The 14,217-nt window shown below is 41.0% G+C and overlaps 1 protein-coding gene across 1 annotated transcript in view; it reads left to right on the top strand.

The window, feature by feature from the left end:
- The window catches only part of ahnak (AHNAK nucleoprotein), a 33,923-nt gene that overhangs the window by 6,347 nt on the left and 13,359 nt on the right, over positions 1-14,217 (top strand). Inside the window, exons 2-7 of the mRNA XM_029441928.1 lie at positions 1,538-1,601; positions 6,443-6,501; positions 6,643-6,796; positions 6,895-7,121; positions 7,220-11,693; positions 11,883-14,204. Coding sequence (XP_029297788.1) covers positions 6,643-6,796; positions 6,895-7,121; positions 7,220-11,693; positions 11,883-14,204 — 7,177 coding nt within the window. The 5' untranslated portion in view covers positions 1,538-1,601; positions 6,443-6,501. The remainder of the gene's footprint in view (positions 1-1,537; positions 1,602-6,442; positions 6,502-6,642; positions 6,797-6,894; positions 7,122-7,219; positions 11,694-11,882; positions 14,205-14,217) is intronic.

Here is a 14,217-nt window from a genome sequence, read left to right as displayed (position 1 = left end):
TGCTTCCTCACTTTACTCTGTCTATTGTATTTAGAGCATAGGTCTTCAACAGCGGAGGTACTGCAGGGGGGTCGCAAAATTGTTTGTAGATAAAGCAATAAAAAAATAAATATATATACATTTTTTTATAAAATAAAGGTTTTTGTTGCTTTGAGCATTCACATTCCCTCCTCCGCTGTACTTCGCGAAGGGTGGCGACACACACTTACAGTCAGAGACGAGAGTGGAGGAAAGGAGAGGGGTGAACTAAAATACATTTTAAGCACGCCCTCCCCCCCTGTCGCACGGACCTCTTCAAGCCTCTTCTGTACAATATATAAAGTAGGGGGTCCCTGCACCACGCTAAACCAGTTTGGGGGTCCTTGGCCTGAAAAACGTTGAAGACTCCTGATTTAGAGTTTAGTATAGGTATTTCATTCATAGTCTCACAAACACAGTCATTTGGCATACTCTTCACAAAGTAATGAGCAATTTAGATTAATCAACATGGGTGGCTAGGGAAGGAGGGGGGGGGGGGTAATGATGGGGTTGGAGAGCCTGTCCCAGAAGAGTTTTTTTCTCTGCGGGATATGTTCCCACTGGTAGATGCCTGTTTGTACACGCATCAAGTCTAGGTCTGTTTTAACGGGACTAACAAAGAGAAGGCATTGTTTCACAATTCAGTTGGGTTGAAGCAATATTACTCATTAGTCCGGTACAATGTTGTGCTAGTCACAGGGGGTAAAAGTGAGATTGACTTGGTATGCAGGATGACACTTGAAATCCTAATCATGAATACAGTAACATTATTTTATTGGCATATTAACTGATATGGCTGCCCATTTCTGCTGTTACACTACACTGGTTTTATACTTTAAACCTTGGCAGTGCAGTCTTGTCTCAGTTATCACTCAAGCAATGGAACTATAGAGTAGAGAAATTCACAAACATATTACTTTTTCTTTTTCTTTTCTTCCTCTTTAACTGGATTTGCATCTTTTTAACTCTCAAATTCAAATTCTATTAAACTGAACTGGATAGGTAGTGTGTTAGTGTGTCCCTCTATCTTCTCATCAGCAGAGGTGAGGGCCACACCAAAACAAGGAGCTAGATTTATTTACTTAAAGGGAGTCCTTTACATAATTACTTGCCAGGGTCAACACGGCTACTACTGTTGGTTAATTATTAAAGCATCTGAAGGCTCTGATTGGTCATGGGATGGTCCATTGAGCATGTACACTCAAAAGCCATGAGTGAATCCTGAATGTAACCAGAGTATATGTGGCTGTTCTGTGTCATGTTGGGACAGTATAGGCTGTGTACAATAGGTTGGGACACACCTCTTAAAGCAACAATGACTTGTATATAGAGCAACATGTTTCGTTATATGTCAAACCCACGTCTGAATTGTGGTGTGTTGCTGCGTCAGAGAGCAACATGATTAATTAAGGATAGACCTCTTTTGCATTATGACGGTTGAAGTTCTTGACTTCTTGTTCTTGTTATTGAAGTCCTGTTTAATCATATTATTTAAATTCCAATCCTGTTTTTTCAACAGAAGCCAAGAATACAAGAACCACAGCATCAGACTGGAGGCCTTGGCCTTGCTTGAGCAATCCAAGGTAAGTGTCCTTAGATATAATGCAAAATAGCCACACAACACATCTGTTACTGGTTAAGTAAAGGAAAGAAAACTACATTTTTATCACAAATCACTCCTCTCCAAGGTCATATAGTCAGTGTCACCTTAGAACAGCATTCTATTATTCGGCCAGACACCAAAACTTCTGTTGGAATGTTTGTTGCAAAGCCTCCTTTGAACCTGAAAGGTCATGGCACCGCCATTCAGCTGTGAAAGTCCTGCCTTGTGGAAACCTGACACTTGGCTGCTTCTGCTCCCTGTGCCTCTTCTTTGCAGTCCTCCTTCCTCCCCCAAACACCACCTGTTCCGCTCAAACCCCTTTCCCCTTCTTATGAAACAAACCCTGTCAATAGCCTGCCAAGCTCATACTGTTTTAACTGTTTGTAGTCGGCAGCTGTGGATGATTTATTCCTTAAGAGTGGAGGGAAAGCAGAAGAAGCTTTACCAAACCCAAACCGTATGCAGGCCAATGACAGGCTACAAGAGAGGCGTATCCAAGAAAGCTCTGTGGTTGCACTATAGTTAACAGAAGCTTTTGCCTGGCTGGCTGTCCTCACATCCCCCCTTGTACAACACACATGCCAGGTCATAATACAACTTGATGGATAAACAAGTTAATCTGTTTCTGTTGCCTTCATGCCTCCAGGAGTTCCTTCAACGCTTCTCACAAAAATCTCATTTTGTTCGATCCTCAAATATGCTTTTGATGACATAAATAATCAAATTTAAAGACATGACATCAGGAATGTCACTGTCAGGCATGTCAGTAAAATGAAAAGGACAGAATAGAGGACTGATTGATTCTCATGTTGCCTGATTGCTTTGAGTCACAGACTGCCAGCCTGTCTTATGATCCCAAGAACAGAGGCTTACTTATTTAGTATCTGTTTTCAACACAATTCCTAGCTAATCATATGATCTTTGTCAAGTTAATTGTTCCTCTGCGCTCTATTTCCAAAATAGCTTATGCTATGTTAGGGCATTTTCTAAGCTTGTCTTAATAGGGATTATTATACTTATAAAGAATGAAGACAGAGAGTGAAGTCTGGAAATTTTCAGAATGCCCTCTGCACAGCTTTTGGAAGCTGCTGTGTAGACTTTTCAGCGATAGCCCTGTATTGTCATTCCTACTTGCCGGTTTTCTCCCGCCTCTTACTGTTAGCGCGTATGCTAACATTCCACAGAGCAATTTCACAACCTTTCCTCTCCCTTTCTCACTTATTATCTTGCTCGCTTTCATTTTTTTTTTTACCATTTCCTCTTCTCTCCATCTCCCCCCTCTGTCTTAGTTCCTTCCTTCCCTCCTATATTGCTGTGAGCCTCCTCCCTGTGGCTTGCTGCCAAAAATATGTCAAAGCTGTGAGAACAAGGACAGCTCAAATAGTTCACTCTCGATCATGCAAGCCGATGGTAAAATGTGGGAAAAGGAAAATAAGTTTAAATATGAAAGGTAATTGTATCGAGAGTATGAGTTGTGTCCTGAGGTTATCCCTGTGAGTGAGAGATAGAGGTTTGAATAAGCAAACTGTTTTCTCTTCCTTGCTCTTGGGGATTTCTTTGTGAACACATAGAAGTTACCCTCCGCCCTCCTTTAAAAAAAAAAAAAACCTAATCCAGCCAACAATAATATCGCTTTGTTTGAGAGTGAAAATGCTTCATATTTATTGTCCACCTCTCAAACTGAAGCTGAATAGTTCCATGTAATGTCAACAAGCCCTGGAGAGCATGTGGAAAAAAACCATGATCTTGTGAAAAGCTATTCTTGTCTGTTTTCATTGACTGAATGAAGAGAGGAGATGGATGTGTGTTGGTTCAGTTCAGTCCAAATACTCTCAGGCTGGAATCAGAAGCCCCTGATTAAGATACTATAACTGGCAGTGTCAGTTGACCTAAGTGGAATTTGATCTGCATGAGTTAATTGGATAAAGCTTGGTGTTTGGCACTGCACACTGCCTTGTTTATTCCTTACATACTCACACATTTTAGCCGTGTTTGATGCATATAATGTTGCGGATACTGTAAGGCTTGCGGTCATGATAGTTTCATGTTACTGGCTTCAGTCAAGTCACACTGACTGAGACAATGAGAGAGAGAGAGAGAGAGAGAGAGAGAGAGAGAGAGAGAGAGAGAGAGAGAGAGAGAGAGAGAGAGAGAGAGGAGGGAGAAGATCAGGTTATTGATGCCTGCGAGTGGTTGCCGTCATACTTGGCATAAACACCATCTCTATCTCCGGTATTATCCCTCTCAGTGGCCTTGGCTCTTGTTATTTAGTCCTGAGAGTAGGCAAAAGGCTATTTTAGAGAGCGGGCTTAGTATTACCTCAAAGCATTGCATGCATTTTTCAGTATTCCCAATCACACAGGACCAGTCTATTTATTGACTTGCAATAATTGGTGTATTACTTGTTGTGTGCCCTTGGAGAGGGTCCAGCAAACGAGTGAGACCAGTTTGCAAACTACTTGGCATTCCAAACTGTTTGTTTATTAATGCATTCACACACACTCTAACTTTCACAAAAACTCAGCGGTTAATGGTTGAGATACAATAACGTCAGGAGACAAACAGGTCTCTCTCTCTCACACACACACACACACACACACACACACACACACACACACACACACACACACACACACAAACAAACACACACACAGAGAACTATATACAGCACCTAGATTTACAGCATATTATTTGACGTCCCAGTGAACTAGCCAAAACATCAGTGTCTTCTTCTTCTAACCTTCTCATTTGTTTAAAATACTGTATAGTGGCGTGTGGCGAGTGGCGAGAGATAGATGGCGGTTGACCAAGTGATGTATATTACCGACCCTTTTGAAACAGCTGTTTCTTTATCTTTGCCTTGGGTTCCTCTTGTTCCCAGCAGCTTGTTATCTTGCAGAACAGTGTGGTATTTTGGTGATTTTGGGCTTACTGGTGTAATCAAGGTATTTACTGTGGGGTAAAACAGCATACAGTAAGTGTGTTTTTTAGTAATACATTTTTTTCTGAGTAATAGTTTTCCTTATTTAGACCTTAAATTATTGTTTCTGATCATATGGAAGTCCAGCTGTTTGGGCAGTTTTTCCTAATACTTTATTTATCTTATCTTGTAAGTGTATGTGAATTAAATGATCACCTACATAGCCTACATGTCATCACCTTAAATAATGGTCATAAAGGAGGTCTACTTATCTCAGGGTAAAGATAGAGCTAGACAAGCCAAGTGAAATAGATCACAAAAGCAAAATAAATTGACACCCCCCACGAACGTCTGGCCACCCAGACGTTCTATCTTGCAATGCTCTGAATAAGCATGGTGCAGAGTAATAAATCCAGTAAAAATCCTCTACCATCCCTTTCAAAGGTTTTCAAGTCCACACCATAAATACACATGCAACCAGTCCCCACTATGACTCATGTCCTGTTTGTATCCTGTTTTGTGCCATCCTGTGGATAGTCTTTAACCGTTTGTTTTGGCTGATTACAGACAAAAAGACAATTTGCTTAAACCTTCTGAAAGGCTGCACAATTTGATTTGGCTGCTGATTCTCTAATTGAAATGAGTGTCGTAATATAGCTTTGTCAGTGTCTCGTGGTACAATATCCTTTAGCCAAGTGTCAAATATTGACTGGTTGCTGTCGTAATGATCAAGTGAAATGCTTGATAATTTTACCAATAGAGCATTGGATGGAAACACAATAATCTGTGATCTATTAAGTTACTTTGCACATTAATGTTTGCCAAATAAATGAAATATAGAAAATATGCAAACCTTTGCTTGCTAGGTAGAGACACATGGCTTAGACAGCTTTGTGTAATTGAAGGTGTGGGTTGTGGAGAGTTTGGTAATAATGAAATAATGGGTTGTCTGTTCCAAGGAGCAGAGGGGGTAGGCCGAGTCAACAGGTTTGAAGAGGCTGGTCTGAGAATGATCTAAACAAACCTTTATTATTTTTGAGATGGTTGCAAAAGTGTTTACTATAGTCCACATAAAAATAGACAGAGATATATAAGCTAAGCATGCCTGTAAATTGGCTTGAATAGTTACATTAGTATTTTCTTATTGAAAAATATTTTGAATTATGGCCTGCAATATCTACTTAACTCAATTGACCACACCCAGTAAGTAACATGACATGTGCTTTTGCCTTACTGAGTACACTTTAAAGGTGATCATCTTTGTGATGCAGTGGTAGTCATTACAACAAATATATGGTGAACCTAGAATAATACTGATACGTAGCTGTTATTAATGAGCAGAGTAAGAAGATTGATGTGCATTGTTTGTATGAGCATATACAATTGTGTACTTGTTTTTAGTAATAAACTAGGCTCACTGTGTGGATGTAGATGTGTGTTGAAAAGATGACGTGCACTAACATGCTGCTGTATGCGTTACTGTGCGTTTCTGCACCTTTGTGCACCTTTGTGTGTGTTTTCATAAAGCAAGGCAGCTTTAACCATCATTGTTCTCCCTATTGACATTGGAGCTGGGGTGTAGGCGCAGGATTGGGCTGCTTTCCTCAGGGCAGGGTGTGGTCTGACTCCAACCAAATTTCCAAAACATCAAGCACCCAGGAGGAAAGGAGCTGATTGTTTAAAAAGGGTCTGAAAGGGTTTTACCACCATCTAGTGTTCACCATAAGGTCCTACAAGCCAGTATTATTACAGAGTGGGATTCACAAATGTTAAATATAGGATTTATCTTCAGGGTGAAAGAATAAGATTTTTTCTGGAATAAAGTATTTTGTGAAGATGAAGTGATAAATTGTTTGTCATTATTTTGTATTAATGATTATTATTGTTTTTTCTTTCTGCAGGATAACCAAGATAGAGTTTCCAACACACCAGGACTTAAATAAAGAAAAGCAAAAACAAGGTATTTTATAATGTTGAAGTCACAATATATCCCTTATATTTCTATACTTCATCCTGTAAACCTTGGTGAAAATACATGTACTGTATCGAGAACCTTGTTTTTTTCCTCTCAAACAATTTATTTGTATGGTTATGTTAACAGATGGCTGAAGAAGAGGAAACCAGAGAGGTGCTCTTTCCTGATTGGGAGGGTCCAGACAAAACTGGCTTGACAATTGAACAAAGTGGAGGAGAGCTTTTTGTCAAGGAGGTAAAAGGAGAGTCACCTGCAGCACGCTCTGGACAAGTATATGAAGGTAGCAAATTCTTCAAGTATCATCAAGTATCATGTAAGAGTTGTCTCACCGACATTCTGACTTTTGCTGCTGTCTGCTGTCTCTACAAAAATGTATAGGTGACCAGATTGTGGGCGCCACTGTCTACTTTGATAACATGAGCTCAGAAGAAACAGCTGAGCTACTGAAGACATTGAACCGCCACAAGGTTGGACTGAAACTGCAAAACAAAGGAGACAAATCGCCTTGCTGCTCGCCCTTGAGCACACCATGTCGTTCACCAATCGGCACCCTGACATGGGAAGGGAAGACCCGGTTTGGAGGTTCCAGTCCAGACATCATCCTTGTAAATTATTTATTTGTTTGTGGGGAAGCTACTGAACAAATTACATGGTATAGTAACATTTACATGTTATATCACATCCTGTCTTTTTCTCTCAACAGGGTGGGGAGGATGAAGACTACAAGAGAATATACAAAAAAAAGATTAAACCAAGGCTGAAGTCTGAAGATCTTGCAGAAGGAGTAGATGTTCGCACAGAGCGGCATAGCAGCACAAGCACCGATGGCAGCACAGTTACTACCATCACCCGCCGCATCACTACTTACACCGTGGATATGCCGGGTGGCACAAGTGAGCAACTTGAACTTTCAAGCCCAGAGTTCAAGGGGCTTAGGCACGAATCTGGTGATGGCGCTCCTCATATCACAATATCACCAGGCAGCCCTTCAGGTAAAGTGGGAGAAGAAGAGAGAGTTTTTGAGTCAAGCAATGTCTCTTACACTGGACCACAAGTTGGCTCCACAGATAAACAATGGGGCATTGGGGGAGTCCAGACCACAACAACTGCAGGAGAGGTAGAAGGTCTCAGATTTAAAGGGCCTAACTTTGGAGTATCAGGGGGTAAAGGCCAGGGAGGCTTTGAGATCTCAAGAGGGAGTAAAGAACAAGGTGATGGAAGCATTCAGGTGTCAGGAACAAGCATGGCAATAAGAGACAGCACAAACACTGGTAGTAGGCATGTTACAATAGGAGGGTTTGGAGGTGGAGAGGTAACCTCAAATGATGAGAATAGAGAGTCAATTAGTCAGTCTTTACCAGGAAAAACCATCAGTCACCCGCAGGCAAAGGGATCAGGCAGTTTTGATACTTCAAACGTCAGACTTGGTGGAGGTTCCATAGGTATTGATACTGAATTAAGAGGTGGCAGGATAGGAGGATCAGCATTAAAAGAAGGCAATGTTACCTCAGGACCAGGCAAGATTTCAATGGCAGGTGTGGATGTCAACCTTACAGGTTCAAAGTTCAAAGGTGAGGTTGATGTCAACCTGCCAAGCACAAAGGGAGGAATAACAGCATCTGGAATAGACATTGAAGTTCCAGGCTATGAAAAGGAGGGCACTGTGAGTGGTATAAAAACAATCAAGATGCCTGTGCCTGGAAGTGCTGAAGTTAAATTCAGCAGTGATGCAGGTATGTCAGTACCTGTAACTAATGAAAAGGTGCAAAAACAAGAACTAGACATCAAAGGGACAGCTATGAAGATCCGAGGTCCAAGTGCTAACATTGAAGGACCAGTTGTCAATTCAAGACTTTCAGAGGCTGACTTCAAAGCACCTGAAATCAACTCAAACATTCAAACTAAAGTTCCAAAGAGTGATAGCAAATATAAAATGGAAGTGTCTAAGGTTAAAATTCCATCTGTATCTGGACCAGATAAAGATGTGAACCTGAGCAGTTCCAAGGTAGATGGAAATATTAATGTAACAGTGCCAAAGACTAAGGGAGAAATAAAGGCAGCCAACATAGACATTAAAGGTCCAGCTATAAATATTAAGGGAAAAGAAGGAGATTTTAAAATGCCGCAGATAAATATACCATCATTTGGGGCCAAGGGAACAAAAGTTGATGTAATAGCTCCTGAGGTTGACATTAAAGCACCAGAAGTTGATGGTGGGAATTCTGATGTAAAAATGGAAGGAGTGAAAATCAAGATGCCATCCAAAACAGGACCCACAATGTCAGAATGGGGTATCAGTCTGAAAGGAAGTAAGGTGAAGGGAGATGTGGATGTATCAGTTCCAAAGATTGAGGGACACACAACAAAATCTAAAGTTGAGATCAAAGGACCAGAAGTTCAAATTGAAAGGCCTAAAGGTGGATTTGAGATGCCTGGAATCAAAATTCCAACATTTGGCTTTACAGGTCCTAAGGTGGAAGCTACTGATGTTGATGCAAAACTTACCAAACCTGAAATTGATGTCAAGGCACCTGAGGTTGACATTAAATCATCCAAAGTTAATGTTGAAAGCCCAGATGTAGACATAAAAGCTCCCAAAGTGGATATTGATATTGAGGGACCTAAAGGTAGATTCAACCAGTCAAAATTTGAAATGCCCTCAATTGGCCTGAAAAGTCAGAAACTTGAAGGTGATGTGGCTGTGTCCGTACCAAAGATTAAAGGAGACATAACAACACCTGCTGTTGATATCAAAGGTCCACAGGTTGTTATTGACGGTACGAAAGGTGGATTTGAAATGCCTAAAATCAAAATTCCATCTTTTAGCCTGAAAGGTCCAAAGGATGAAGGTCCAGATGTTGATATTAACCTCCCAAAGGCTAACATCAAGGGGAAAGCACCTGAAGTTGAAATCAAAGGGCCTAAGGGTAGATTTGATGTTGACATTCAAGGGCCAGGAGTTGACATTGAAGCACCGAAAGCAAAACTCAAAGGAGCCAAATTCGACATGCAAACCACAACAGGACCAAAGATCTCCACGCCAAATGTGGATTTCCATCTGGGAGGTCGGGAACACAAAGGTGATGTGAAAGTTACCCTCCCAAAGGCTGGCATTGATGTGAAAGCAACTGGCATTGACATTAAAGCTCCACAGGTTGACATTGAAGGCCCTGATGCAAAAATCAAAGGACCCAATGTCAAGATACAAACCATAAAAGGATCAAAGATGCAAGATTCTGACATTAAACTAAAAGGTCCTAAAGTCAAGGGAGATGTGGATGTTTCTGTTCCAAAAATTAAAGGCAATTCAAAAGCTCCTGAGATGGATATTGGAGGACCAAATGTTGACATGGAGGGCCACACAGGTGGATTTAAAATGCCTAAATTTAAAATTCCATCATTTGGCATCAAGGGTCAAAAAGTAGAAGGTCCAGATGTTGATGTAAACCTTTCCAAAGCAAACATTGACACGAAAGCACCCGGCGTTGAAATTAAAGGGCCGGACGTTGATATTGAAGGACCAAATGCAAATCTCAAAGGATCCAAATTCTCCATGCCAGATATGGATTTTAAAGTCAAAGCTGATATGGATATGTCAATGCCAAAGATGGAAGGAGACACAAAAACACCTGAAGTAAACATTAAAGGTTCAAAGGTTAATATTGAAGGAACAAAGGGTGGATTTGAAATGCCTAGAATCAAGATGCAATCCTTCCCCATTAAAGGTCCAAAAGTTCAGGGTCCAGATGTGGATCTAAACCTTCCCAAAGCTAACATTGACACAACAATGCCTAAAGTAGACATTAAAGCTCCAGAGATTGATGTTAAAGGTCCTGATGCAAAACTGAGAGGACCCAAAATCAAACTGCCATCAATATCAGGACCCAAGCTGCCACACTGGGATGTGAGTCTGAAAGGGCCAAACATGAAGGGAGATGTTGATGTGTCAGTTCCAAAGATCGAAGGAGACATACAATCTCCCAGAGTGGATATTGAAGGACCAGACATTGACTTTGACGGCGACAAAGGAGGATTCAAAATGCCCAAATTGAAAATGCCATCCTTTGGGATGAAAGGTCCAAATGTTGAAGGGCCAGAAGTTGATGTCACACTACCAAAAGCTGAAATTGATATTAACGCCCCTGACTTAGATATCAAAGGACCAGGCTTTGACATGGAGATGCCAACCATTTCAGGAACAAAACTCTCCATATCAGATATGGACTTCAACGTCAAAGATCCCAAAATGAAAGGCGATATGGATATGTCAGTGCCCAAGATAACAGGAGACATTAAAACACCTGAAGTTGACATCAAAGGTCCAGAAGTTGATATTAAAGGCCCAAAGGGTGGATTTGAAATGCCTAAAATCAAAATGCCATCATTTGGTTTCAAAGATCCAAAAGTGGAGGGTCCAGATGTGGATATAAACCTTCCTAAAGCTAACATTGATGTCAAAGCAACTGACTTTGACATCAAATGTCCACAGGTTGATATCGAAGGTCCGAAAGGTGGATTTGAAATGCCTAAAATCAAAATGCCATCATTCGGCTTCAAGGGTCCAAAAGTGGAGGGTCCAGATGTTGATATAAACCTTCCTAAAGCTGACTTTGATGTTAAAGCACCTGATGTTGACATTCAAGGACCAAACTTTGATATTGAAGGTCCTGATGCAAAACTGAGAGGACCCAATATCAAACTGCCATCACTATCAGGACCCAAGCTGCCACACTGGGATGTGAGTCTGAAAGGGCCAAACATAAAGGGAGATGTTGATGTGTCAGTTCCAAAGATCGAAGGAGACATAAAAGCTCCCAGGGTGGATATTGAAGGACCAGACATTGACGTCCACAAAGGAGGATTTGAAATGCCTAAAATCAAAATTCCATCATTTGGTTTCAAAGGTCCAAAAGTGGAGGGTCCAGATGTGGATATAAACCTTCCTAAAGCTGACTTTGATGTTAAAGCACCTGACGTTGACATTAAAGGACCAAACTTTGATATTGAAGGTCCTGATGCAAAACTGAGAGGACCCAAAATCAAACTGCCATCACTATCAGGACCCAAGCTGCCACACTGGGATGTGAGTCTGAAAGGGCCAAACATAAAGGGAGATGTTGATGTGTCAGGTCCAAAGATCGAAGGAGACATAAAAGCTCCCAGGGTGGATATTGAAGGTCCAGACATTGACATTGACGGCCACAAAGGAGGATTCAAAATGCCTACATTTAAATTGCCATCCTTTGGGATGACAGGTCCAAATGTTGACCGGCCAGAAGTAGATGTCACACTCCCTAAAGGCGATATGGACATGTCAGTACCAAAGATAACAGGAGACATTAAAACACCTGAAGTTGACATCAAAGGTCCAGAAGTTGATATTAAAGGTCCAAAGGGTGGATTTGAAATGCCTAAAATCAAAATGCCATCATTTGGTTTCAAAGGTCCAAAAGTGGAGGGTCCAGATGTGGATATAAACCTTCCTAAAGCTGACTTTGATGTTAAAGCACCTAACGTTGACATTAAAGGACCAAACTTTGATATTGAAGGTCCTGATGCAAAACTGAGAGGACCCAAAATCAAACTGCCACCAATATCAGGACCCAAGCTGCCACACTGGGATGTGAGTCTGAAAGGGCCAAACATAAAGGGAGATGTTGATGTGTCAGTTCCAAAGATCGAAGGAGACATAAAAGCTCCCAGGGTGGATATTGAAGGACCAGACATTGACGCCCACAAAGGAGGATTTGAAATGCCTAAAATCAAAATGCCATCATTTGGTTTCAAAGGTCCAAAAGTGGAGGGTCCAGATGTTGATATTAACCTCCCAAAAGCTGAAATTGACATTAACGCCCCTGACTTGGATATCAAGGGAGCAGATATTGACATAGACAGTCCAAGTGGTAAAATCAGAGGACCTCATTTCAAAATGCCAAGCATTACAGGACCAAAACTCTCCATGCCAAATGTGGATTTCAACCTGAAAGGTCCTAAAATTAAAGGCGATATGGATATGTCAGTGCCAAAGTTAACAGGAGACATTAAAACACCTGAAGTTGACATCAAAGGTCCAGACGTTGATATTGAAGGGCCGAAAGGTGGATTTGAAATGCCTAAAATCAAAATGCCATCATTTGGTTTCAAAGGTCCAAAAGTGGAGGGTCCAGATGTTGATATTAACCTCCCAAAAGCTGAAATTGACATTAACGCCCCTGACTTGGATATCAAGGGACCAGATATTGACATAGACAGTCCAAGTGGTAAAATCAGAGGACCTTATTTCAAAATGCCAAGCATTACAGGACCAAAACTCTCCATGCCAAATGTGGATTTCAACCTGAAAGGTCCTAAAATTAAAGGCGATATGGATATGTCAGTGCCAAAGTTAACAGGAGACATTAAAACACCTGAAGTTGACATCAAAGGTCCAGAAGTTGATATTGAAGGGCCGAAAGGTGGATTTGAAATGCCTAAAATCAAAATGCCATCATTTGGTTTCAAAGGTCCAAAAGTGGAGGGTCCAGATGTTGATATTAACCTCCCAAAAGCTGAAATTGACATCAACGCCCCTGACTTGGATATCAAGGGACCAGATATTGACATAGACAGTCCAAGTGGTAAAATCAGAGGACCTCATTTCAAAATGCCAAGCATTACAGGACCAAAACTCTCCATGCCAAATGTGGATTTCAACCTGAAAGGTCCTAAAATTAAAGGCGATATGGATATGTCAGTGCCAAAGTTAACAGGAGACATTAAAACACCTGAAGTTGACATCAAAGGTCCAGAAGTTGATATTGAAGGGCCGAAAGGTGGATTTGAAATGCCTAAAATCAAAATGCCATCATTTGGTTTCAAAGGTCCAAAAGTGGAGGGTCCAGATGTTGATATTAACCTCCCAAAAGCTGAAATTGACATTAACGCCCCTGACTTGGATATCAAGGGACCAGATATTGACATAGACAGTCCAAGTGGTAAAATCAGAGGACCTCATTTCAAAATGCCAAGCATTACAGGACCAAAACTCTCCATGCCAAATGTGGATTTCAACCTGAAAGGTCCTAAAATTAAAGCCGATATGGATATGTCAGTGCCAAAGTTAACAGGAGACATTAAAACACCTGAAGTTGACATCAAAGGTCCAGAAGTTGATATTGAAGGGCCGAAAGGTGGATTTGAAATGCCCAAAATCAAAATGCCATCATTTGGTTTCAAAGGTCCAAAAGTGGAGGGTCCAGATGTTGATATTAACCTCCCAAAAGCTGAAATTGATATTAACGCCCCTGACTTGGATATCAAAGGACCAAACTTTGACATTGAGAGTCCAAGTGGTAAAATCAAAGGACCCAAATTCAAAATGCCAAGCATTTCTGGACCTAACCTTTCCATGCCAGATCTGGATTTCAACCTGAGAGGTCCCAAAATCAAAGGCGATATGGATATGTCAGGTCCAAAGATAACAGGAGACATAAAAACACCTGAAGTTGCCATCAAAGGTCCAGAGTTTGATATTGAAGGGCTTAAGAGTGGATTTGAAATGCCTAAAATCAAGATGCCTTCCTTCAACATTAAAGGTCCAACAATGGAGACTCCAGATGTTGACATAACCCTTCACAAAGCTAACATTGATGTGAAAGCACCTGAAGTTAACATCAAAGGTCCAGAGCTTGATATCAAAGGGCCTAAGGGTGAATTTGACAT

This window comes from Cottoperca gobio, chromosome 10, assembly GCF_900634415.1.
Source record: "Cottoperca gobio chromosome 10, fCotGob3.1, whole genome shotgun sequence".
In the NCBI taxonomy this organism is placed as follows: domain Eukaryota; kingdom Metazoa; phylum Chordata; class Actinopteri; order Perciformes; family Bovichtidae; genus Cottoperca; species Cottoperca gobio.
The sequence above is the reverse complement of the archived record's forward strand: the minus strand, read 5'-3'. Positions and strand labels throughout refer to the sequence as shown.